The 23,703-nt window shown below is 39.9% G+C and overlaps 2 protein-coding genes across 2 annotated transcripts in view; one reads left to right on the top strand and one right to left on the bottom strand.

Moving 5' to 3' along the window:
* INPP4A (inositol polyphosphate-4-phosphatase type I A) overlaps positions 1 to 23,703 on the bottom strand; it is a 528,838-nt gene that overhangs the window by 200,173 nt on the left and 304,962 nt on the right. The window lies entirely within an intron of this gene.
* The window catches only part of CNGA3 (cyclic nucleotide gated channel subunit alpha 3), a 37,300-nt gene that overhangs the window by 11,081 nt on the left and 2,516 nt on the right, over positions 1 to 23,703 (top strand). The window contains exons 2-8 of the mRNA XM_075265168.1: positions 622 to 766; positions 7,357 to 7,473; positions 10,453 to 10,638; positions 16,191 to 16,241; positions 18,703 to 18,795; positions 22,281 to 22,388; positions 22,482 to 22,588. Of these exons, the coding sequence (XP_075121269.1) occupies positions 663 to 766; positions 7,357 to 7,473; positions 10,453 to 10,638; positions 16,191 to 16,241; positions 18,703 to 18,795; positions 22,281 to 22,388; positions 22,482 to 22,588 (766 nt within the window). The 5' untranslated portion in view covers positions 622 to 662. The remainder of the gene's footprint in view (positions 1 to 621; positions 767 to 7,356; positions 7,474 to 10,452; positions 10,639 to 16,190; positions 16,242 to 18,702; positions 18,796 to 22,280; positions 22,389 to 22,481; positions 22,589 to 23,703) is intronic.

The raw sequence follows: 23,703 nt of genomic DNA, 5'->3' as shown, positions 1-23,703 counted from the left end.
ATTTTAGATCTATAAATTGACTATAAAACAAACTGCCAAATCGATGAAATGTCACATGTAAGTTACAAAATACTGTGTAGTCCTATCCTAAATCATGACATATTGCAGATCATTTACATTGCTGTCGATGATTATAACTTTGTGATTTTAGACAATCAAAATCCAACAATGCAATTGGGAAACATTTATTACAGTGTAGACCTAGCTTAAATTTACTGATTTTACTGTTTATTTCCATTACTGTGAAATCCAGCATGAATTTCCTATAGTGGCTGCACCAGAATCATTTTAGGCACATCTAGCTATTGTGATAGCTACACAAGTGGTGTGGCTTAGATTAAGAGGCAGCATGACCTAAGATCACACAAGATGGATGTAAGTAAGGCAATTTCAGGATAAATATGCCAGATTTATCATCCAGCAGCAGCCACTGTGATAAATCTTTTTTTCTTTTGGGACTGACTCGTCTTAGTTTGCAGTATCTAGCTACTAGTAAATAACTATGTTTTACATGTAACTCACTGTTGACTACTTGCCTCACTTTGCATGCAGTAGCCCAGGGATCTCAGCTTTCTGACTGTTAAATTTTATTGTAATGATACAACTTTTTTATTTGCTTAGCCATTTACTACACTGTGAAGACCAATTGGCTGTGATTCAAGATGGCTGCCATAGTGACTACACAATCATCATATCCAGTGCTGCACAGAATATCGGTCAGAACTATTGATGAGGATATAGAAAGAGTTGAAAATGGCAACAGCAGGTACAGTAATGTAACATTTCATGAATTATGCAAAATGATCTGCAACAAATGAAATGCTGTCTATCACACCTCTACATTATATTTGTGCAAGTGTTTGATGTAGTTATGTAAGTTATTTTACTTTGCATGGTTTTGTATTAAAGTTAGTAGAGAAAAATGACATAAATCGCAACTAAAGCTGCACATCTTAAAATGTTATTCTCATCTTGGTAAATCACTGGAAAGATGGGAATTACAGCTGCTATGTCCCAACCAATAGGACAAGGATTTATGGGAACAGCCAAGCAGCACTGCTCTACACTGTATATGTTACTCTCAGAGGTAAATGAGAGATTTAGAAACAGCATAGTCAGTCTATATAGGGGCTAAGCGGGTAGGAAGCTATATAAGTGTGGTATCTTTGTCACAACTTGGGGCAGTGTGCCAGAGATGAGCCATTTCTACATCAGTTTTCTGGCATACATATTATAGTTTAGTCTCCATAGTATGTCTTGAGCATACATTTACAAAACATGCGCCATTGAATATAGTACCCTAACCAGATATGCCAGAGAAGCTGGTTATGTGAGTAGCTTGAGATCGCCTGTGCCACACATATGTAATAAAGCTCCATGCTGGAACTTCTTACCAGCAATTATCTTAGAAAGATGTTTTCACTGAGATATTTTGAGATGATGCTGTGATGTTTTGTCATTTATAGCTGTAACAGGTGTGAATACATCAGGACCTGTCACCGTATTCTTAGTGATAGATTCCTTTGTGTGTACATTAAGATTCTTTAGTAGGCAAGAAGGGATGAGAGGATGAATTACATGAAAAGCTTTTTATTTTCTTGTCTTGTGAAACATTTATGCTTCGATTACAAAAATGAAAGTGTCTTATTAGATAATGACTGGTTCACTTTACAAGTTAGATCCACCATAATCTTTTGATATATTGCAGTGAAATATTAGAAGGTATTATATATGAAGGTTTCTGATCCAGTTCAATACAAGGAGCCAAAGTACTCTCAATAATGTCCAAACCCCTCGGAAAGAGTCAGTAATTTGCAGAACTATAATTATATATTTGTGGCCCACCATACCAATATATCATTATAGTCATAGTAACAATTCTGACTGCAAGGTATAGTCAATGTGGCACATTTATCAATACTGTGGACCTTTAACTACCAATCCTGTGTATAGTTTTAGGCATATTTATAAATCTGTGGTACAGACCTTCAGAAATCTGTCTCACTTTCCTACACAATTTTGGCTCACTTTCCCATGAGCTGATTCTGTAATTCTGTCTCATTTTTCTGATGTGCCAAAAAAAAAAAAAAAAAAAAATCTGTGTCCATTGCCTGTGCGCCAAAATTCTATCTCATATGAATCGTCAGCTAAGTTTGCACTATTTTAAACTTGATATACTTTACATAAGAAAACCTGTGCTATATTCCAACTTTTCTGTCTCATACATTTGTTGTACAGTTAGACACTTTTAGACCACAACCATTCTGATGCACATTTTTCAAAAAAAGTCATTTTTTTTGTTCTTTCTTGTGAACACTGTTTATAAGTATGTTGTAAATGCTGTGCACCACAGTTTTGGGGGCAAATGTAGACAGAAAAGTGTTGGTCTTTTATTGATGACATGACCCATTGTGTATATGGCACTGCACTGATGTACCTGAAGACTCATGGGCCCTGGTGTTAAATTTCAGTTTGTGCCTCCACACCCTTACAACTTCTTTCATGGCTTCGGCCCCGTTTATAACTTTCAACTGCATTACTGGGTCTCTTAAGTGACCAATTGCTGTAACACTTAGTCAGGGGTACTCTTTAAGTCCCCTACAAGTTGTCTGTGCCCGTCTCAAGTTAATAGTGCTCCCTTGTGGCCCCAAGCAAGGTAATAATGATTCAGATAAGTTGGTACATACTTGGTGCCGAGTTTGCTCTATGTAGTGTGAGAAGGTAACAGGCAGAGTGCTGGAGTCACGATATATATCCCCCAGATTCCTGACCTTTATGAGGTCCAGGGTGGATCTTGAATAGGCCTCAGCCCCAGGTGCAGGTCCTGAACTCATTACTGGGCCATATAAGGCAGCAGAGCCTGCACTTCAGGGCAGATCCTGGCAGTGAGAGAAAGTGCCTCTGTCTGTCCTGGAGACCTGAGTTTGGCGAGACCGAATTGGGACTTGTCTTTTGTTTGATCATGTGGCCAAAAGTAAGCCAAACGTATAGTTAGCCTGATTCTGTATTAGTTAGAGCTCGAACGAGCAGGAGTTTTGTTTTGCCTTTTGCCTGACAAAAAAAGGCTGTATTTTATTTTGCTTATTTTTGTACCTGAAGTGAAAGTTTATTTATTTTGTTGGTTTTACAAAATAATTATGTTTACACCAATAATTATGTTTAAAAACATTGAGGACCAGCATCAGCAATCTAACATGACAGGAACAACTGACTTAACATGAGAATAAGGGGACCCATGGCACACTCAGCTATTGCCCACAGGTTCTCACAGGTGTTTGCACTGAACACTCATGGTAAACAGTTGTCAGGCACACAATGGATTTGCCGCTAGCCCTTGGATACCTAGGCTCAGCTCCAGAATTGCATCACAAGGACCACCTGGTAGCAACAGAAATCCAGGCAGAAGACGCAAAGGTGCTGCATAACCTCTCCTTTATATGAGCATTTTCCCACCAGGTGCAAAGACTGTAGATCAAGTGCCATCAACGCAACACCACTCACTGCACAACCAATGGCCACATCTAGATGTACAAATTAGAGAATCATTGCACCACCTTCTTTCCAAAGAGCACCATACCAAGGTAGCTGCAAAAACCTCAACGTACCAGTGTTACATCATACGGGTGCATTGCATATTCACTGCAATACACTTCATAAAATGCACAATAAGATGCATAATGTAAAAAGTAAATATACAAAACAGTTATACAGGCCAATATTGGGTAAGGACCTAAGAACGCTGCCCACCTAGGGCCGTTCTGTGGAAGGTGGTGACTTCTACTACCTTACAGTTATGTTACTGACTAAATATAACAGACAGTACAAGCTGTAGGTTACTTTAATACTTTGAAATAAGCTAGGATTTCTCTGTAGATGGGATGACATTTCTTCTGATTCTCAATGCCTCTAAATATTAATAAATGGGAGTTAATTTGCTAGAGCCCAGAGCTCATCTTAAGTACATTAATGTTCTCTTTACCTTTGATGTGCGCAGAGCCTCAGATTCAAGAACAGCGCTTGTAGGTCAGGCAATGCCATGTCTTATTGAAAATTTCACTGACTTGTTCTGTTGAAATTAAGACATTCAGACATTAAAGGGGCTCTATCACTAGGAAAAGTCATTTTTAACTAATCACATCCTTGCATAGCCTTTAGAAAGTCTATTCCACACTTACCTTTAGTATGTAGATTGCCTCAGTGGTTTCTGAATAAGTCCGTTTTTATTCATATGCTAATTAGTCTGGTGCATGATACATAGTGCACACCTCTCCTATTGTTTTCTATGGGAGACTGCTGCTGATGATGATGACTCAGCTTCCAGTTTGCCTCACACACATAGGTGGTAATAGAAGAGACAAGTGCTGCTGGGAACTTCCTGAGCTGGCTGGAAGCTCATTAGCATATGAATAAAAACAGACTTATTCAGAAACCACTGAGGCAATCTACATACAAAAGGTAGGTGTGAAGTAGCATTTCTAAAGTCTATGCAAGGATGTGATTAGTTAAAAATGACTTTTTCCAGTGATAGAGCCCCTTTAATTAATATACAAAAATACAAAAATGTCCAAGAAGTCCATGAATTTCCATCAGGAGCTGGCTGGTCTTGTAATGGTATTGTGGAATACCCCTCCGAACTTGAGAAAGACAAAAAATATTCCAAAAAAATTGATCTTGTTAACAAAAAATATAAGACTTAAGTTTTGATACATTACATAAGACAAAAATATACAAAAAAACACCTCTAAAAAAACACATACATTGCTTACGTTCTGGGGCTAAATGCATTCACCATCTTTATTGAAATTTGCAAATGTAAACATAATAAAAAGAGAGAATTCACCATCATTATGGAAATATAACCATATAAAAAGTTCTCAAGAAAATTTGTCATAAAGCAATTTGTATGAGCCCAGCGCTGAAGGAGTCTTTCACTTACGCTATTTTATTGGCTGATAACAAATATATTAAGGCCTCAGCTACCTGTATGGAGTAGTCTTTATGATCTTTATGGTGCCTCCATACTGCCCTGTATAAAGGAGGAAATCCTCTAGGAGCAAAACCTCTGACAGGACATGGCCTGATTTCTTATTTTTTGGTTTCAGAGACATACAGAGGTATGGTAGGGTAATATGGTAGCGTGTGTGACTACTCGCACTAGAAAGCTATCAGTAGGACATCTGGTAACCTTATTAGGATCTACAGGTAGCTAAAGTGAATTAGTATTTCAGCTAGGCATTGCTGCTATTTCCATACTCGGATTTGACAGTATAGGGTTGTTGGTAATGATAATGTGACTCCTTTTATTAATAGTGTCAATGTATGAAAAAGAAAAACTCATTTATTATACAATTAGAAAGAAGGGAAAAGGCAGCAGTCACTCACATGGACATGTATCCATACTGTGACTTATATAACACTGCCACCTACAGCCCTCTTCATACCTCATGGTCCTTACAAGACATGAAGTGCTAACAGCCAGTGTTTCTCAACCCTTTCAAGCCAAGCACCCCCTAGCGACAAACATTTCCAACTGAGAACCCCCAACAAAGTAATCTTATGAACAGTGGCGTAACTACCGTGGTAGCAGCAGTAGCAGCTGCCACAGGGCCCGGGACATTGGGGGCCCGGTGGCAGCCGCTACCACTGCGTTGTTTTTTTTTAATAGGCCGTTACCGGCTGGAGTTACTCCAGCCGCTAACGGGCCCTATATACTTACCGATCCTGGCAGGGGCCGGGACCGGTAAGTGACACTGCGGGCCCCACAAGCACTATTATACTCGGGGGTCTTTTCGGACCCCCGAGTATAATGATCGGAAGTGCAGGAGAGGTAACTGAACATAAAAAACTGTGTTACTTACCTCTCCAGGCTCCGTGCAGGCCTCGGCCTACTTGTATGACGTCTCAGACGTCACATGATCGGGGCCTGCGTCCTTATGCGTCGCAACGCAGGCTCCCGGTCACATGACATCCCTGACGTCATTGAAGATGGCCGCCAGCGGGGAGTCGGGAGACAGGTAAGTTACAGTGTTTGTTTTTTTGTTTTTTTTAATGTTGTTCTTCCCCTGGGTCTCCGATTATTATACTCTGGGGTCTGAAAAGACCCCAGAGTATAATAATTGTTAATGGGTGTCCACAACGGGGCATAATAGTGGGTGAAGGGGCCACAATGGGGGATAATACTGTGTGTAGGGGCCACAATGGGGCATAATACTGTGTGCAGGGGCCACTATGGGGGATAATACTGTGTGCAGGGGCCACTATGGTGCATAATAGTGTGTGCAGGGGCCACTATGGGGTATAATACTGTGTGCAGGGGCCACTATGGGGTATAATAATGTGTGCAGGGGCCACTATGAGGTATAATAATGTGTGCAGGGGCCACTATGGGGTATAATAATGTGTGCAGGGGCCACTATGGGGTATAATACTATGTGCAGGGGCCACTATGGGGTATAATACTGTGTGCAGGGGCCACTATGGGGTATAATACTGTGTGCAGGGGCCACTATGGGGTATAATACTGTGTGCAGGGGCCACTATGGGGTATAATAATGTGTGCAGGGGCCACTATGGAGCGTAATAGTGTGCGTAGGAACGTGGGGGGTGGGGTCGTGCTGGGTTTTCGGCGTCAGCCGGGGGGGGGGGGGGGGCGGGGCATGTCAAAGGTTCGCCACAGGGCCCGCCATTCCTAGTTACGCCACTGCTTATGAATGATAACAAATATTAGGATCCTTGTGTTTGTTTGCAACTTTGGTTGGTCAACATAGATATGGAGGCACTTGTGACATTTGGGGTGCATGCACAGTAAAGGAGAGCTTAACCCCCATCCTCTTCAACCGATGCCGATGGAGACAGATGGCGGTAATGGAGCAATAGTGTCAGGTTTACCTTTTAGTTGCAGCATTTATTCCTTCACCATGGGAAGTTGAGAACCTCTGCTTTGGAGTACAGCAGGCGATACGAACAAAGAATATAATATGTATGTTGGCTGCTCTTTTCTCAGATCGGATGTATGTAGTGTAATATTATTCACTAACTCACTTTAAATTATTATATATATACAGTACTAGATAGATAGAGATAGATAGGTAGAGTGCAACATTTTTTATGTGAAAAAATTCTGCAAAGGATGAATGATTTCCAAAATATAAGTGTTAATAGATTATTTCAAATGCCCTGTTTCCAGTTTTGGGACCCAGGAGCTTTATGATATGTATCTGAATACCGTTATATTATTATTATCTTCACTATGTTTGTCTTTCCGTTTTGACAGATTATCCATTATTTAGTATACTCCTGTTAATTCCATTCATACCCTCAACTAGATGTAACCTATTTTTTTTCTTTTATCCAAAGGGCCCATTCTTTATGTGAGGACTCCTCATCAGAACTCCAGCGAGTTATTGCATTGGATCCTAGAGGCCTTACAGAGTCCCGCAAGAGCTCATTCACGGGAAGGGGAGGACTGGCCAGGTAAAGATACAGAAAATTAGAGCACAAATGAATTCAGCATATTCACATGCTTTTATAATGCATATTACTGCATATACTCGAGTATAAGCCGACCCGAATATAAGCCAACCCCCCTAATTTTACCACATAAAACTGGGAAAACATATTGACTAGAGATGAGCGAGTACTGTTCGGATCAGCCGATAAAATGTGTTTGTGTTTCACAGTCATTTTCTTTTGTATGTATTCTAGAGAAAGGAGGGATTTAGAACTTTTATTTATTTATTTTTTTTTAAAGCTTCTTTTTTTTCCCACTATTTTATGGGAGATTCTATACATTGATATTGCAGCTGACTTGAGTATAAACCGAGGGGGACTTTTTCAGCACAAAAACTGTGCTGAAAAATTTGGCTTATGCGCGAGTATATACGGTATGTAATGTATGGTTTATATTTTTATGACTAAACATGTATTATTGTTGGCTTTATGGTATACCTTAGATAAGTTCTCTTGTAAATATTGTGTCGCATGTACTTTGTGGATTTCTGTATGCCTGATTTGTTATAAAATAGATCTTGAAAACCCAATAAAATATAAAGTTTATATATTTATATTCATTTGTACATTTTGTATTCATAATATAATTTAACAGTGGTCAGAGTTTTTGTGATACATAGCTCTAAAAGACACTCGCCTATCCCCAGTACTCTGTTGTCCTGCCCCAGCCCCTTTCTGTGTCAGTGCTCACGGATTTGATCTAAATCCTGGACAAGCCTTTTAATGCAATTTGTTTTTACCAGTCCTCTATGTAGTACCCATGGTGGATGATGGCCTTGTGCTTTGAATGTTCAGGGTCAGTTAAGTCGCTGCTGCTGGCAAAAAATGGATTTCTGTACAGTGGTAAAAGTATTTCCAGATGCAGTGACATTAAAAGAGCTCATAGTTACTAAGATAGCAGAGCTTAGCATTTGAAGAATGTGTGTCTTTTCCAGCCACCTCACTCTCTCACCTCCATAGACTTCTGTGGCTAAATCTGCCAAATAAATTGAGATAGAAGCATATAGTTTAATAAGATACTTTACAAAGTCTCTTATAAGTTTATTATAATTGAAGGTAAACTTATGTTTAGAATTCTAGAACTTATTATATTCCTATTAAATATTTCATTTAATTAAGTCCCAAAAAGATGCATGGAGTCCCACTGTACCTCTGAGCTGCTGAATGAATCTATATAGGAGAAACACTACAGAACTACAGTCCAGATGTTATGGTCTGGGGATCTCTGACCACAGACTGGCCCCTGACTGATAACTTCTCAGTCAGGTTAAAGAAAAAAAACATACAAAAGCAGAAGATAGAGCAGTTTGGAACACTAGTGTGGATACTGCTATACCCTGCCTTGTACAACTAGAAGTAGCCGTGGGCCTGACTAACTAGCCTGAGTGGGAGCGGACACAGCCGGAGAGATAACTAACCTAATAGTGAAACGGAAATCTCTGACTAGCTTCACATTTATGAAGGAGAAGCAGATACAGAAAAAGCCCCCCGCAGAGGTCCGACTGGACACGGTGAATATGAGGGAACACAAAGGATAGTGTAGCAAATAAATGTGAAACACAGGAAAACTGAACTAAAGCAAAGGGACAGGATAAACAGAACTTGGTATCACACACAAAAACCTCACAAAAAATTGAAACCTCCAAACAGCAAAAAATAACCTAGGGTTCACTGCACCCCGAACACTATGTTTGGAGAAGGAGCTCAATACTCAGCCAACTCTGGATAGTGTGAACAGGCAGCAAGGGCTGAGTGGGCCAGGGCTCAGATGCAGATGATATTGCAGACTTCAGGCAGACTGACCATGTCTGGGACCAGGCACTGAAGACTTAAGACCGGCGCTGATAAAATGCAAGATGGAGTATAAATAGCAAAAAGCAGGAGCAGGACTTAGAACCGCCCACAGCCTGAACCTTCAGCACTGCAGGGAACTTAACCCCTTCAGAGGCCAGAACACACCAGGCACTGATCCACAAGGCAACTCTTCACATGAACCATGCTTGAGTGCCACCACAGAAACAGCATGCCTAGTGTGAACACTCCCCTGCAGCGCATCAGACGATTCACGTGCCGAATGCCGCTCTGACACTCTACGCCCGAACCCAACAGGCCTAGACAGCGAAGACCGGGTCATAACACCAGGATGAATTTACACGGACGCAGGATAAAATGGCAGCTGGTTGAACACATAAGAAAACATTCTAGACCAGACCATAGTTTTACAAGTCCTAATACTGAAGGCTCACTTTAAGAAGGACAGATACAAATGTTGGAGTTCAAGCTTAAACTAAGATTTCAGCCATGGATAAAAGTTTTCTATCTAACATTTGGATTTATGAGTTCTTACATGGACATTCTTCAAACCCCCATGAGACTGACTGCAGATCCCTAAAATCATAAGCCATCACCTCTATAACCTATAATATTTAGCATTGCATGATCTTTTGTTTCTGGTTAAAGGGGTTCTCCCATCTCAGTGTCTCAGCAGTGTCTGCTTCTCACTTCCTGTATTTCTCTTCTTCCTCCACCCTCTTGCTGATCAGGACACACAACACTTCTGCAGGTCAGATAAGATGCAGATGCTTGTACAGAATGGACTCAGTGTTATCTGTGTGTTTACATAGAGAGATAACAGACTCAGTTTTATCAGCAATTAATTCAACTGATTGTCCTGTTGGCACTGAGTGAGTGACGTCACTTGTCCTATAGGTCCATGGTTATAGCAATGCTGTATAAACAATGGGAGGAATAAGGTCACATTGCAGGCAAAGCAGAATTTCTAAAGCAATATAATTAGGAAAAGGCTTCAATTTACATAAGGTACAAGTATAGATAGGAACCTTGAGATGGTACAACTCCTTTAACACAATACTATATAAATTGATTTATTTTTCAAGAAATTTGATTAAAAGTATCAAAATATGTACTATCCATTTCTTTCAGATTGTCAAGATTTCTTCTTTCGATGCGGAACTGGGCGACAAGACATCTGAATCGTGAAGATCAGCGGCCAGACTCTTTTTTAGAGAGATTCCGGGGGCCAGAGCTTAAGGCGGCATATAGCAGGAATAGCGTCGCACATTCTTTAATAGAAACCCAAAATCCAGACAATTTGGAGAGGGTAACTAGGTACGGCTAATCCACCTGTTATTATCGGTCACTATGTACCATTGTTAATAGATAAGTGTTTCTGGAGCTTTGGTGTCAGTCTGATTGTTATGAGATCCCTGGTGTGAATGTTTGCTTTCCATGACATCTCTGGTGTCAGTGTGTAATTGTTATGCAATCCCTATGTGGTATCTATATGTGGCTGTTGTGATAATGCTAGTGTTGGTGTGGTATTGCGTTTAGATTCATTATTCAAAAGAAATTGAGGAATAGGGTCTATATGATTATCTCAAGTTAAAAGACATACCATTCTTTCAAGTTAATACTAGGTCAAACCTTTCTGTCTGGGAGAACAGAAACAATGGAGAGGTGAATCATTAATACAGTGGTTATATGCGGAGCCTGTTGGACTCCATTGACTATAATGAGAACTTTTCAGCGTCTACCATTTTTAAACTGAAAACAGAAAAGGAAAAAGCCCCCCAAGACTTTTTTCTTTCACGATTTTCAGTGGACACTGCAACGGATTTTCCAATGGAGACTCCAGCACAGATGCATATGAAGTCTCATACTACAATTTACTACAATGTATATCATGTCTTCTGTGTTTTTTCCCTTTTATTTTTTATACATTGTATTGTGTGGTATGAATTTGTTTAAAGGTAAATGTTATGGTACCAAATAGTTTTTATATTTCTTTAAATTTGTAAACTGCTAATCGTTCCTGTGCTGTTTCTGTAATTCCTATTTACTTCTATGGGGGTTAAGGAAACAGCGTAGAAGAGCTATCTCCAGCTACAGTCCTATGAAAAAGTTTGGGCACCCCTATTAATCTTAATCATTTTTAGTTCTAAATATTTTGGTATTTGCAACAGCCATTTCAGTTTGATATATCTAATAACTGATGGACACAGTAATATTTCAGGATTGAAATGAGGTTTATTGTACTAACAGAAAATGCGCAATATGCATTAAACCAAAATTTGACCGGTGCAAAAGTATGGGCACCTCAACAAAAAAGTGACATTAATATTTAGTAGATCCTCCTTTTGCAAAGATAACAGCCTCTAGTCGCTTCCTGTAGCTTTTAATCAGTTCCTGGATCCTGGATAAAGGTATTTTGGACAAACAATTCAGGTTCAGTTAAGTTAGATGGTCGCCGAGCATGGACAGCCCGCTTCAAATCATCCCACAGATGTTCAATGATATTCAGGTCTGGGGACTGGGATGGCCATTCCAGAACATTGTAATTGTTCCTCTGCATGAATGCCTGAGGATTTGGAGCGGTGTTTTGGATCATTGTCTTGCTGAAATATCCATCCCCGGCGTAACTTCAACTTCGTCACTGATTCTTGAACATTATTCTCAAGAATCTGCTGATACTGAGTGGAATCCATTCGACTCTCAACTTTAACAAGATTCCCGATGCCGGCATTGGCCACACAGCCCCAAAGCATGATGGAACCTCCACCAAATTTTACAGTGGGTAGCATGTGTTTTTCTTGGAATGCTGTTTCTTTTTGGACGCCATGCATAACGCCTTTTTTTATAACCAAACAACTCAATTTTTGTTTCCAAAATGAAGCTGCCTTGTCCAAATGTGCTTTTTCATACCTCAGGCAACTCTATTTGTGGCGTACGTGCAGAAACGGCTTCTTTCTCATCACTCTCCCATACAGCTTCTATTTGTGCAAAGTGCGCTGTATAGTTGACCGATGCACAGTGACACCATCTGCAGCAAGATGATGCTGCAGCTCTTTGGAGGTGGTCTGTGGATTGTCCTTGACTGTTCTCACCATTCTTCTTCTCTGCCTTTCTGATATTTTTCTTGGCCTGCCACTTCTGGGCTTAACAAGAACTGTCCCTGTGGTCTTCCATTTCCTTACTATGTTCCTCACAGTGGAAACTGACAGGTTAAATCTCTGAGACAACGTTTTGTATCCTTCCCCTGAACAACTATGTTGAACAATCTTTGTTTTCAGATCATTTGAGAGCGGGCTGTCCATGTTCGGCGACCATCAAACTTAACTGAACTTGAATTGTTTTGTAGAAAGAAATGGTCCAAAATACCTTCATCCAGGATCCAGGAACTGATTAAAAGCTACAGGAAGCGACTAGAGGCTGTTATCTTTGCAAAAGGAGGATGTACTAAATATTAATGTCACTTTTCTGTTGAGGTGCCCATATTTTTGCACCGGTCAAATTTTGGTTTAATGCATATTGCGCATTTTCTGTTAGTACAATAAACCTCATTTCAATCCTGAAATATTACTGTGTCCATCAGTTATTAGATATATCAAACTGAAATGGCTGTTGCAAACACCAAAATATTTAGAACTAAAAATGATTAAGATTAATAGGGGTGCCCAAACTTTTTCATAGGACTGTATCTCCTAGCCTGGTGGTCAGGACACTGAGCCCCATAAACCCATTTGAGCCTTAACAGGCTAAGATGAAAATAACCCTTTAATAAGAGAACTGCCCATTGACAAAAGTCTGACAAAGAAATTTTCACAGAGCAGCTGTAATTAAGTCCAGGACCCCATGTGGCATAAACACGGCGGTTTTGCCCTTTTATAGTCACTGCAAAGTGGATAGGATTCTAGCAAATCCTATCCACATGTTGCAGAAAAATACGGGCAGTGGATATATAGCGATTTCCTAAACCAACACGGTTTTGGAAATCACAGCATGTCAATTATACCTAAGGAAACACTGGCAGTTTCCGTATAGGTAAAAAGGAAGCAGGGAGACTGCAGAGGAAACTTCTGTGAACTTTCTTTTTTTTAATGTAGATTGTGAGCCCCATATAGGGATCACAATGTACTTTTTTTTTTCTTTTTTTTTTTTACCTATCAGTATGTCTTTGTAGAATGGGAGGAAATCCACGCAAACATGGGGAGAACATACAAACTCTTTGCAGATGTTGTTCCTGGAAGGATTCAAACCCAGGACTCCAGCGCTTGCAAGGCTGCAGTGCTAACCACTGAGCCACCATGTTGCCCCTTCTGTGGACTTTCTGAGAAAAGAGCTGTAGAAACAACCGCAATACATTGCCCCTGTGGTTTTTCCGACAACGGCAGCCTGCTCCATGGGGCCCTAGCCTAAAGGAGTTTTCTGGGCTAAAAATATTGATAAACTATTGTAAATCTAATATCAGATTTGTTGGGGTCTGATACCTGTCACTCCCATTGTTTGGCTGTACTCAGCAGCTGATGCACAGAGAATGGAGCAGGAAGCAGACAGCTCTGTTCTCTGTGTAATAGCTGAACAAAGTCACTGCAGCTTACAAATGAATGGAAGCTGCTCTGCACTAATTGTTATGTCCACTGCACAGAGAACAGAAATGTCTGCTTCACGCTCTGTTCTCTGTGTATCAGCTACTGAGAACAGCTGATCGGTGGGGTTGTCAGATGGGTGACCCCAGGGGTGAACCTACCCCTTTTTCCGCCCGAGGCGAACTACAGAAAGCCCCCCCCAGGAGGGGGCGGAGCGAAGGGGCGTGGCCGAGTTAAGGGGGCATGGCTGAGCGAAGGGGCGTGGCTTAGCGCCGTTCGCAGGCAGAGAGCAGGCACGGCCTAAGCCAGTCCAGCTTGTCCTGGACTGGCTTAGGTAATAAAAAATGCCTCCCTGAGGTCCTGACATAGCGCCGCCTGAAGCGCTCGCTTCAGGTCACCTCATGGGAGGTGCGGCGCTGGGTGACCCCCACTGATTTAGTATAGATGACTTATCCTTTTGATAGGTCATCAATAATTCCAGTTAAAAAAAAGTTTAATATGTCGTTTGACAGAATTGTGAGCTAATACAGGGGGCTGTGATCAACTTTGGGTAATGATCAGAAGCCACATTCAGCTCACAAATGAAGGACTGACTTATTAAGTATGGAGAAATAGGAAATCTCAAAATTAAAAATATTTCCTAAAACTTATTGGAGTGTAAATTAGGTATCAGTATTATACCAACGAAATTGGTATAGTTCAATGGTTAGGAAATGGCTGCAATATTGTTAGTTGCATGTGCATAAAGCCATAACTCCAAAGTCCTATGGTCAGTAAAACAAAAGGGTTGCAAGCCTGAGCAATGGGTTTGGGATCACTGAGTAATGGGTTTGGGATCACTGATCTATATCATAGATTAAATGAGTGGACGATATTAGGTCACATCTGAAAGTTCTGAAGTTCAAGGAACAGTCATATTTTTTGGGCATTTGTTGTGATTAAGGATCAGGGAACCCTCATTCTTTAGACAGTTTTTAAGAGGAATCCTCTGCTTATCAAATATTCATGGAATATGCTATGGATATGTCAGAAATGTGTAATGTGCTTATCTTATCTTAGGTATGGTATTTTACTGTCACTTATTTATACTAAACCTACACTAAACCAACCACTACAGGTAAGTTTTTTTTTTGTCCAGTCCTCAATGGAAACCCTGTTGTAGTTATATTGCCACCATCTTTGCAGTTATTTCCAAAATCCGGCAGTTTCTACCAGTGTGGCTCTATTGGAATGCACCACATGGCCACGGTGCAGCCATCATGCTTGTATACAGTACTGTAGAAAGTGCCTCAAATAGTTAGATTGGGGTGGAAACAGCAGTAACTGAATCCTCTTGGTCTATTTTGACCTGAAGAACTCAAGTGGTGTTTTGTATTCACAGTGGTGATGTGCCCCATAACTACTGACCTGAATAGTTTTTAAGTGTGTCACAAGTCATTTTAGGCCATAGTTTGCCCTATGAATTGTAAGGCATTTCTGCCATGTACTGTTACATACAGTAGCTAAGAATCATAGGGTTTATTCTGTACCAGTGCAAAAAATCTGACCGTGGTCTCACCAGCAGAATATTGGTGTGGACTAATTTATATAACAGAGCATACATAAAAAGGCCATATATATAGTTTGTGTTGTGTCCATGTGTACAATGCACTACTCATGGATAGAGCATATGGCTCCATAGTAATACATGCTGCAAAGCATGTAACAATTGTTCTACATGGACCTATGGCCTGCATGAAAAAACTTGCAGCATGCCCATGACCACTGGAGACAGATGTCTCTGACAACATCCTAATCCATTGCTTTGCATACATTCAGAATGTAAACCTATTGGAAAAATTGTCCGTTTCTTGGAGATGCAATCTGGATATATTTTCATATGGCCTTCTGACCTTATTTTTTATAAAGCTGCTGAGGTTAACCAGGGACTAAAACTTGGTGGTACTTAGAATGGCAGTATTAGGGCATGTTTGTCATGGTAGGAAGTGATACTTTAAACCCCCAACCACACCCTTTCGCCCCCTAAAAGAAGGTGTTGTCATTTAATCCCCTCTATGGAGCACAACTGACAAAGTCTGATAACCTCTCTCACCAGTGTCTGTCCTTCTACTTCCACTTCCTAAATCAGGGAAACCCGGTATCTTATTCGTTGTTTAATATTTTGCAATCCTAGTAATATAAGAAGATTCTCAATGATAATACCAATATTTCATCAATAATCCTTAAAGCCACTATTTTACTTTCTTGTACTAGGAACTATCGTGTTTATGTTTTTATTACTTAATATGATTTCAGTCAATGGGTTCTTGCCGAGTTCAATCTCAACAACTGCAACAATACCGATGAGTAAGTTATTCCATAGAAGAAAATCCTTTGAAGTCCTATTGTACTAGTTGTGATGACATGTGGATGCCTTCTGACCCTTTTGATGTGGAAGATATTAGTGTAGAATCCAATATTTGCCCCTCCTATGATAGATAGATGTTGTGTGACCGACATTCCTGTCTTCCTGTAAAGTGACATCTTCCCTCCTCCCTGTATTATATCACTCTTTTGTTATCTTTAACTTTGTAAGAATTGTGTCCATCATCCAGTCATCCAAGTACACCCTCCATCCTCATATTTTATATCCATTGTCATTACAATAGCCACAACACAGTTGATTCAGTATTCTGCAATTCACACATACTAGCAGCATCACCATATTAAAATATGCAAAAAAGAAGATAAAATCAGCATAATCATCATCATAAAAGCAAGCCCTGGTTTCATTCACATAAGACAACTTACACTGACACCTTCTGATTCATTGGAAAGTCTTTCATGGTCCCCAGTCTATTTCTTTCTCCTGGGCTCTATATTCCAGGCATGTTCATGCCCATTTCTGCGCCATGTGCATAGATTTTGTACTAACCTCATTCAGCTATATTGTAGCAAATTGTAATGTGTGCCTGTCTACAGAAATTCTCAAGGTATTGATCATACAATACTAGCACTTACTGTAAAGCACCAAGGTTTCTTTTGTGGAGGTAACTGCAATACTGTAGAATCCAATGTATTTCACAAAATCAAAACCTGGTGGGTGCGCACTCCTTTAATAGTGACAACTAAAGCCGGAAATGGCAAATGATTTGACATTTATTGATATACAGATAACGTGTTTTGTGGTCTTACGGTGTTAGTACAAACACCACCCCTTCAGATCTTGATGTTTTTGTGGAATACATTAGATTCTACAGTATTGTGGTTTCTCCACACAGCCCTATCTACAAAGACGGCTGGTGCCCAGGTGATGACGACCCCTGATTTGGGCATCCAGCCATATCAACTCCATCGGAATACCTCAAAGGTCAAGTGGGTGTCGCATGGTCTTGAGGAAGGACCATAGACCCACTACATGCAAATCTAAACAGTTCTCACAAAAGGAAGCGCGGACCCTCCCATTATTGTATTTCCTCACACTACCTTTTGTGGAGGTAACTTCATAAGTCAGATTTTTTAGAAGCTCATGGGGTAGGGGTGAACCATGCAGATGACCAAATATCTCACTGTCAGAGGACTTTCTTAAAGGTTACATAATACGATGGAAAAAAGATTTGCTGTATGTCCATCAAGTTCAATCAATGGATGGGAAAGGGCATGGCTAAAGGAACACCTGAAGGAAATAAATATTCTGTACATTTCCATAAGCATCAATGCAATTTTGCTGTGAAAAGGCATCCAATTGTTTTTTGTAGCTGTCACCTGTTGACCAGCTCCTGGGGTAGGCTATTCCACAGATTCACAATCCTTACAGTGATGAAGCCTTGTTGGCTCTGGAGATTAAACCTTTTTGGTGCCAGATTGAGGGAGTGCTTTTCTCCATATGTCTTGCATGGGCTGTTTATATACTTATAAGGGTTTATCATATTTCCCCTTAAAAGCCTCTACTCAAGACTAAACAAATTTAACTTCATTAATATCTCCTAACTGAGGTCCTTCCTCTCAAGAAAAAAAATATTTTTTTTTGCCAGATGCATCACTTTTGTCCATGGACTTTGTCTGGTACTGCAGTTTGTTCCTATTCAACTGAACTGCAATACCAGATATAGCCAGAACTCAAGAGTGGTGCTGTGTTTGGAAAAAAAAATTCTTCAACCATTGTCTTTACTTTACGTTCTGAAAGACCAATGACAAATAATGATAATATGAATCAACCCCAGTATTAGATCATAAGAAGGAAATATACGGTACATATAAAGCACTTTATCTACATAATAACCATACAATACATTTAGAAAGTGGATACTGCAATAGGACAATTGTTGTTGGTGTATAAATTCTATACTTTACATATATGCCATAAATAGATCCTCTATTAAGTGTTTGTAGCAAGTACATGTTAGATATATTTTCTGGCAAATATCACCCATTTACAAATGACATAATATCATAACATACAAATAACATAATCGGCTAAATCTGTTATAAATATGTTTAGTATATGGGTATGTGATAACGCAAATGACAATATCACTATTTCTAGCCAAATTAGATATTTCCATGCCCGGGGAACATCTCATGCTAAACTGACACATCATTTCAAGCAACAAAATCATCTTATTCCCCTCCATTACTAAATTGGTGATATTTCCGCATCACATGAGTTGCACAAATAATCCAGTTATTTGTGACTTGCAATCTGAAGGATGTCTGGAGACTTGGTCACAAATTCATACAGCAGATATCTGGCAGCTCGCTCTTGTTGCTGTGCTATTCTCTTCTCTGTAAAACCTCTTTCCATTCTCCATGTCAATGCCTTAAACAGCAAAAAAAATGATCAGAATGCTACCAACGAGAACAAAGAGCCAAAAAAGGAGGAGAAAAAGGATGCAAAAACTGATGATAAAAAAGAAAATGAGTAAGTACTGAAAAATGTGCTGCGGCAGATTCACGTGCAAGCTGTGTCTTTGTGGGAATGGGATTTCTATGCAGTATTTATCTTACAACAAGCAGGCCTAGGCTTTAAAACAACATAGTATTTCCTATATTTTAGGATGAACATTTAAAAATATTACATTGCATTTTTTTATTTTTTTTTTGCTGGAGTAAAGCAACTACTCAGAAAAATAATGCCGTACTTGATGATGGAACCTCCACCAAATTTTACAGTGGGTAGCAAGTGTTTTTCTTGGAATGCTGTTTCTTTTTGGACGCCATGCATAACGCCTTTTTTTATAACCAAACAACTCAATCTTTGTTTCCAAAATGAAGTTGGCTTCTCCAAATGTGCTTTTTCATACCTCAGGCAACTCTATTTGTGGCGTACGTGCAGAAACGGCTTCTTTCTCATCACTCTCCCATACAGCTTCTCCTTGTGCAAAGTGTGCTGTATTGCTGACCGATGCACAGTGACACCATCTGCAGCAAGATGATGCTGCAGCTCTTTGGAGGTGGTCTGTGGATTGTCCTTGACTGTTCTCACCATTCTTCTTCTCTGCCTTTCTGATATTTTTCTTGGCCTGCCACTTCTGGGCTTAACAAGAACTGTCCCTGTGGTCTTCCATTTCCTTACTATGTTCCTCACAGTGGAAACTGACAGGTTAAATCTCTGAGACAACGTTTTGTATCCTTCCCCTGAACAACTATGTTGAACAATCTTTGTTTTCAGATCATTTGAGAGCGGGCTGTCCATGTTCGGCGACCATCAAACTTAACTGAACTTGAATTGTTTTGTAGAAAGAAATGGTCCAAAATACCTTCATCCAGGATCCAGGAACTGATTAAAAGCTACAGGAAGCGACTAGAGGCTGTTATCTTTGCAAAAGGAGGATGTACTAAATATTAATGTCACTTTTCTGTTGAGGTGCCCATATTTTTGCATCGGTCAAATTTTGGTTTAATGCATATTACACATTTTCTGTTAGTACAATAAAGCTCATTTCAATCCTGAAATATTACTGTGTCCATCAGTTATTAGATATATCAAACTGAAATGGCTGTTGCAAACACCAAAATATTTAGAACTAAAAATGATTAAGATTAATAGGGGTGCCCAAACTTTTTCATAGGACTGTATAATCTAATATTTATGCCTAGCTTTAGGCTGAGTTCACATGCTGCCTTTTGTTGACTTTGTGGTGCTTTTTAATAAAAAGAAAAAAAACCAAAAACCTGGAGTTTATCATGATGGCATTTTTTAAGCCACTTTTCCGATTTTTCACATACTTATCAAAATGTTCCACGCTGGTTCATAAATGTGCCTCAATTCATACTCCTGAAATCACAAAGGATTTTTTAGTGTTTTTTTTTTTATTTTTTAATCAAGTTAGAAGTGGAATGTTCTTGCATGGAAATTTTAACATTCTATTATAGTAAATTAGGCCTCGTTCACATCTGCATTGGTAATCTGTTCAGGGAAGTCCACATGGGGACCCCCCCGAACGGACTACCGAACGCATTGGCAAGCTGTGTATAGTGAAAGCACACAGACCCCATAGACTATAATGGATCCATGTGCTTTCCACACGGTCTCCACACAAGTCATGCGGACAGGAAAGTAGATCATGAACTACTTTTCTGTCCACATGTTCCGTGCGGAGACCATGCAGAAAACACATGGACCCTATTATAGTCTGTGGGGTCCGTGTACTCTCACTGCACATTACTTGCCAATGTGTTCGGTAGTCCATTCAGGGGGTCCCCATGTGGACTCCCCCGAACGGATTACCAACGCAGATGTGAACGAGGCCTTAGCTGTGCACCATCTAAAATATGACTATTCTAACTTCGCTTTAGAAACCCAAAAATGCTGCAGTACCCATTTAAGGTTAAGGAATTAAGTATCGAAGCACAGCAAAAAAACAAAAAGGTTAGGAAAAAAACGCAGCGTTTTTCACAGAAAGTCTGCAGAATTTTTCTCTACTGATTTTCTGCCCCTATTATACCTATCAGAAAGACAGCAGCAATGTGTGGATGGGATTACCCAGAGTCCCATCTACTATGCAGGTAAGTGGGGTGCCGACCTAAGGCTGGGGCTCCATATTGCAGAAACGCAGCTTTTTTTTGTTGCAGATTTTGCTGTGGTTTTTAGAGTCAAAGCCAAGAATGGCTACAAAAGGAATGGGAATTATATAGGGAGGTCTTAGGGTATGTTCACACGGTGGAATTTGCATTTCATAGGGCAGCTCGCTTCTTTTTTCTGCTACTAGCTAGCGCAAAAAAGAAGCGAGCGGCTCCCACTAAAGTCAAAGGGAGCCATTTTTGGCAGCGGATTTTGAGGCGGATTCCATGTCAAAATCCGCTGCGGAAAAACTCTGTGTGAACAGACCCTTATACTATACCCTTCTGCTCAGTCCACTCTTGGCATTGGCTCAAAAAACTGCAGCAATCTACAACAAAAAAGCTGTGTTTCCGCAACGTGGGGCCTTTAGCCTAAGTTTGCCTTCACATTCAGTCAGGAGAACTATTGTGCACATAATTTTCTTCACTAAAGAACAAATCTCATTAATGGAGAAGACCTCAAATCTGTTCTGGTTTATACCGAGAAGAAATAAAACAGAAGGAAAGTTATAATACCTACGCACGTCATTCAAAGCAACGCTTGGTATTTGGAATAGTGCCCGGACTGCCTTCCTATATTTTATTTAGATCTAAAACCGTATACTGTATTGCAGATGTGCATACTACTTACATTACATCACATAATAGAAACAATATGGCTCAATATGGAATTGGCTTGTTTTCATTTCATGTATTATTCTTTGCATTTAGCAATCTAATACAGAAGTCACATTGTACATATTCACCAGATTCTTGTTTAGATGATTCTTCAGATACAATAGAGTCTAGCTTGTGTAAATTGTACAGATTAAACATTATATAGAATAATACAAATGTGTCAGATTCCCAGGGTTAAGTGAAGTTGTAAAGTAAAGCAATCCTTTTAATTTTGCAGCATGTGGCCTTCTATATGTATGTTCGAAAAACCTGACATGCAGGGTTCTTCTGTCCGCTTGAGAAGTCGGACATCTTTACATGCGGACAGGGAAGGAAGGGCACGGAGTGCAAAAGAACGCACCCGATGCCATTTAAATAAATGACAGGTGTCACGGACACAGCTAGTGTCCGCTCCTAATGTCCGTGCCAGATTTTGAGCGGACACTAGGAGCGGACACTACCTGTCGGACACAAATGAACTGCAAAAACTAATTGGAAAGATGTCAACAGCCTTAAATTGTTGGTACATTTGAACAGAATCTACATGATATTAATTCTTAGTATATTGGTAAAGGGCATTATGTTAAATAACATTTTTCTAACCAGCAGGTTTTAAGGCCCTTGCCATTGCTAGTGACATATTTTCTTCTGTGATGTATGTATAATACATACGTGCTTTACTTCTAGAAAGAAAAAAGAAGTATTTGTGATTGATCCCGCCAGTAACTTCTACTACCGATGGTTATCCATTATCTCTGTACCTGTGTTGTATAATTGGTGTTTTCTAGTCTGCAGGTAAGGATATCAGATATCTTCTCTCTCATTGGTATGAGGCACATGCAAATGTGCAGCTTTACTAATAATCGGATATTGTTTTCTGTTTTGAAGGGCCTGTTTTGATGAACTACAGAAAAATAACATTATCCTGTGGATGATCCTGGACTACAGTGCAGATGCTATATACATCATGGACGTATTAGTAAGATTCAGAACAGGTGAGTTATGCCAAGATTATCACTGTTACGCTAGGTTCACACTAATGTTTGGGTCTCTGTCATTAAGGTCCTCAAGGGGACTTGAAAAACAGAGACCTTGTCCGCTTAAAAAGCATTTACCTGCAGAAAGCCACAGACCCTATAAACTATAATTGTATAAATAACTATATATCTATTAATGTAAATTGTAGTGTTGCTGGTCAAACATTAAGGCTAGGTTCACATTTGCATTGGAGTCTCTGTAGGAGACATTGCCATATATTCCACTTAATATTGGTAGAGTGAAAAATCCTGCAAGGAGGACTTTTCTCTCCTCCGATCTAAAGTGGAATCTGTGGCAAAGTCTCCTACAAAGACTCCAACGCAGATGTGGACCTAGCCTTAATGTTTGACCAGCAACACTACAATTTACATTAATAGGTTTCTTAAACTGGGAGCTTTAAATTAAGTTTATTTAACCCAAAACAAATTGCCACTACCTTTTTAAACAAACTTTGCACAGAGCCATAGTAGAAGCAAATATAAGAATCTTTGAATTATTGCTTATCAGAGAAAAATGCTTATTTCTCCACTTATTTGGTGCATTTTCCCTTTCCCTCCTGTCTCCTAAACTAACACTAAGGCCGGGGCATAAATGTAGTGTTTTACATTAACTGCAAATCCCATCCACACATTGCAGAAAATAATCCGCATGGAAAAGACTGCAAGTTGAAAAACACTTGCGTTTTTGCAAATCGCAGCATGCCAATTATACTTACGGAAAATGCTGGTGGTTTCTGTAGAGGTATAATGGAAACAGAAAGAGTTTTCCTCTGCGGACTTTCTGTGAAAAGCGAAAAAACCATGATATGTTTCCGCCACGGTTTTTCCCACAGCCCTTTTTTTGCTGTGACTTGCTACCAGGGGCCTTAGCCTAAAGGGGTATTCCCAACTGGGCATTTATGTCTATATTGACAGGATATGCCACAAATTCTGATAGATGCAGGTTCCACCTCTAGGACCTGTATCCATCTCAAGAATCAGATTCATTTGACCACATCTTCCAGCAGCAGTGAAGGGGGCACATGTGCAGGTTTCTCCATTCTCTTAGCCAAGGCTGCTGGGTAGGCAGGTCA

Source organism: Leptodactylus fuscus, chromosome 2, assembly GCF_031893055.1.
Source record: "Leptodactylus fuscus isolate aLepFus1 chromosome 2, aLepFus1.hap2, whole genome shotgun sequence".
NCBI lineage: Eukaryota > Metazoa > Chordata > Amphibia > Anura > Leptodactylidae > Leptodactylus > Leptodactylus fuscus.
This window is presented reverse-complemented; position numbering and strand designations above follow the sequence as displayed.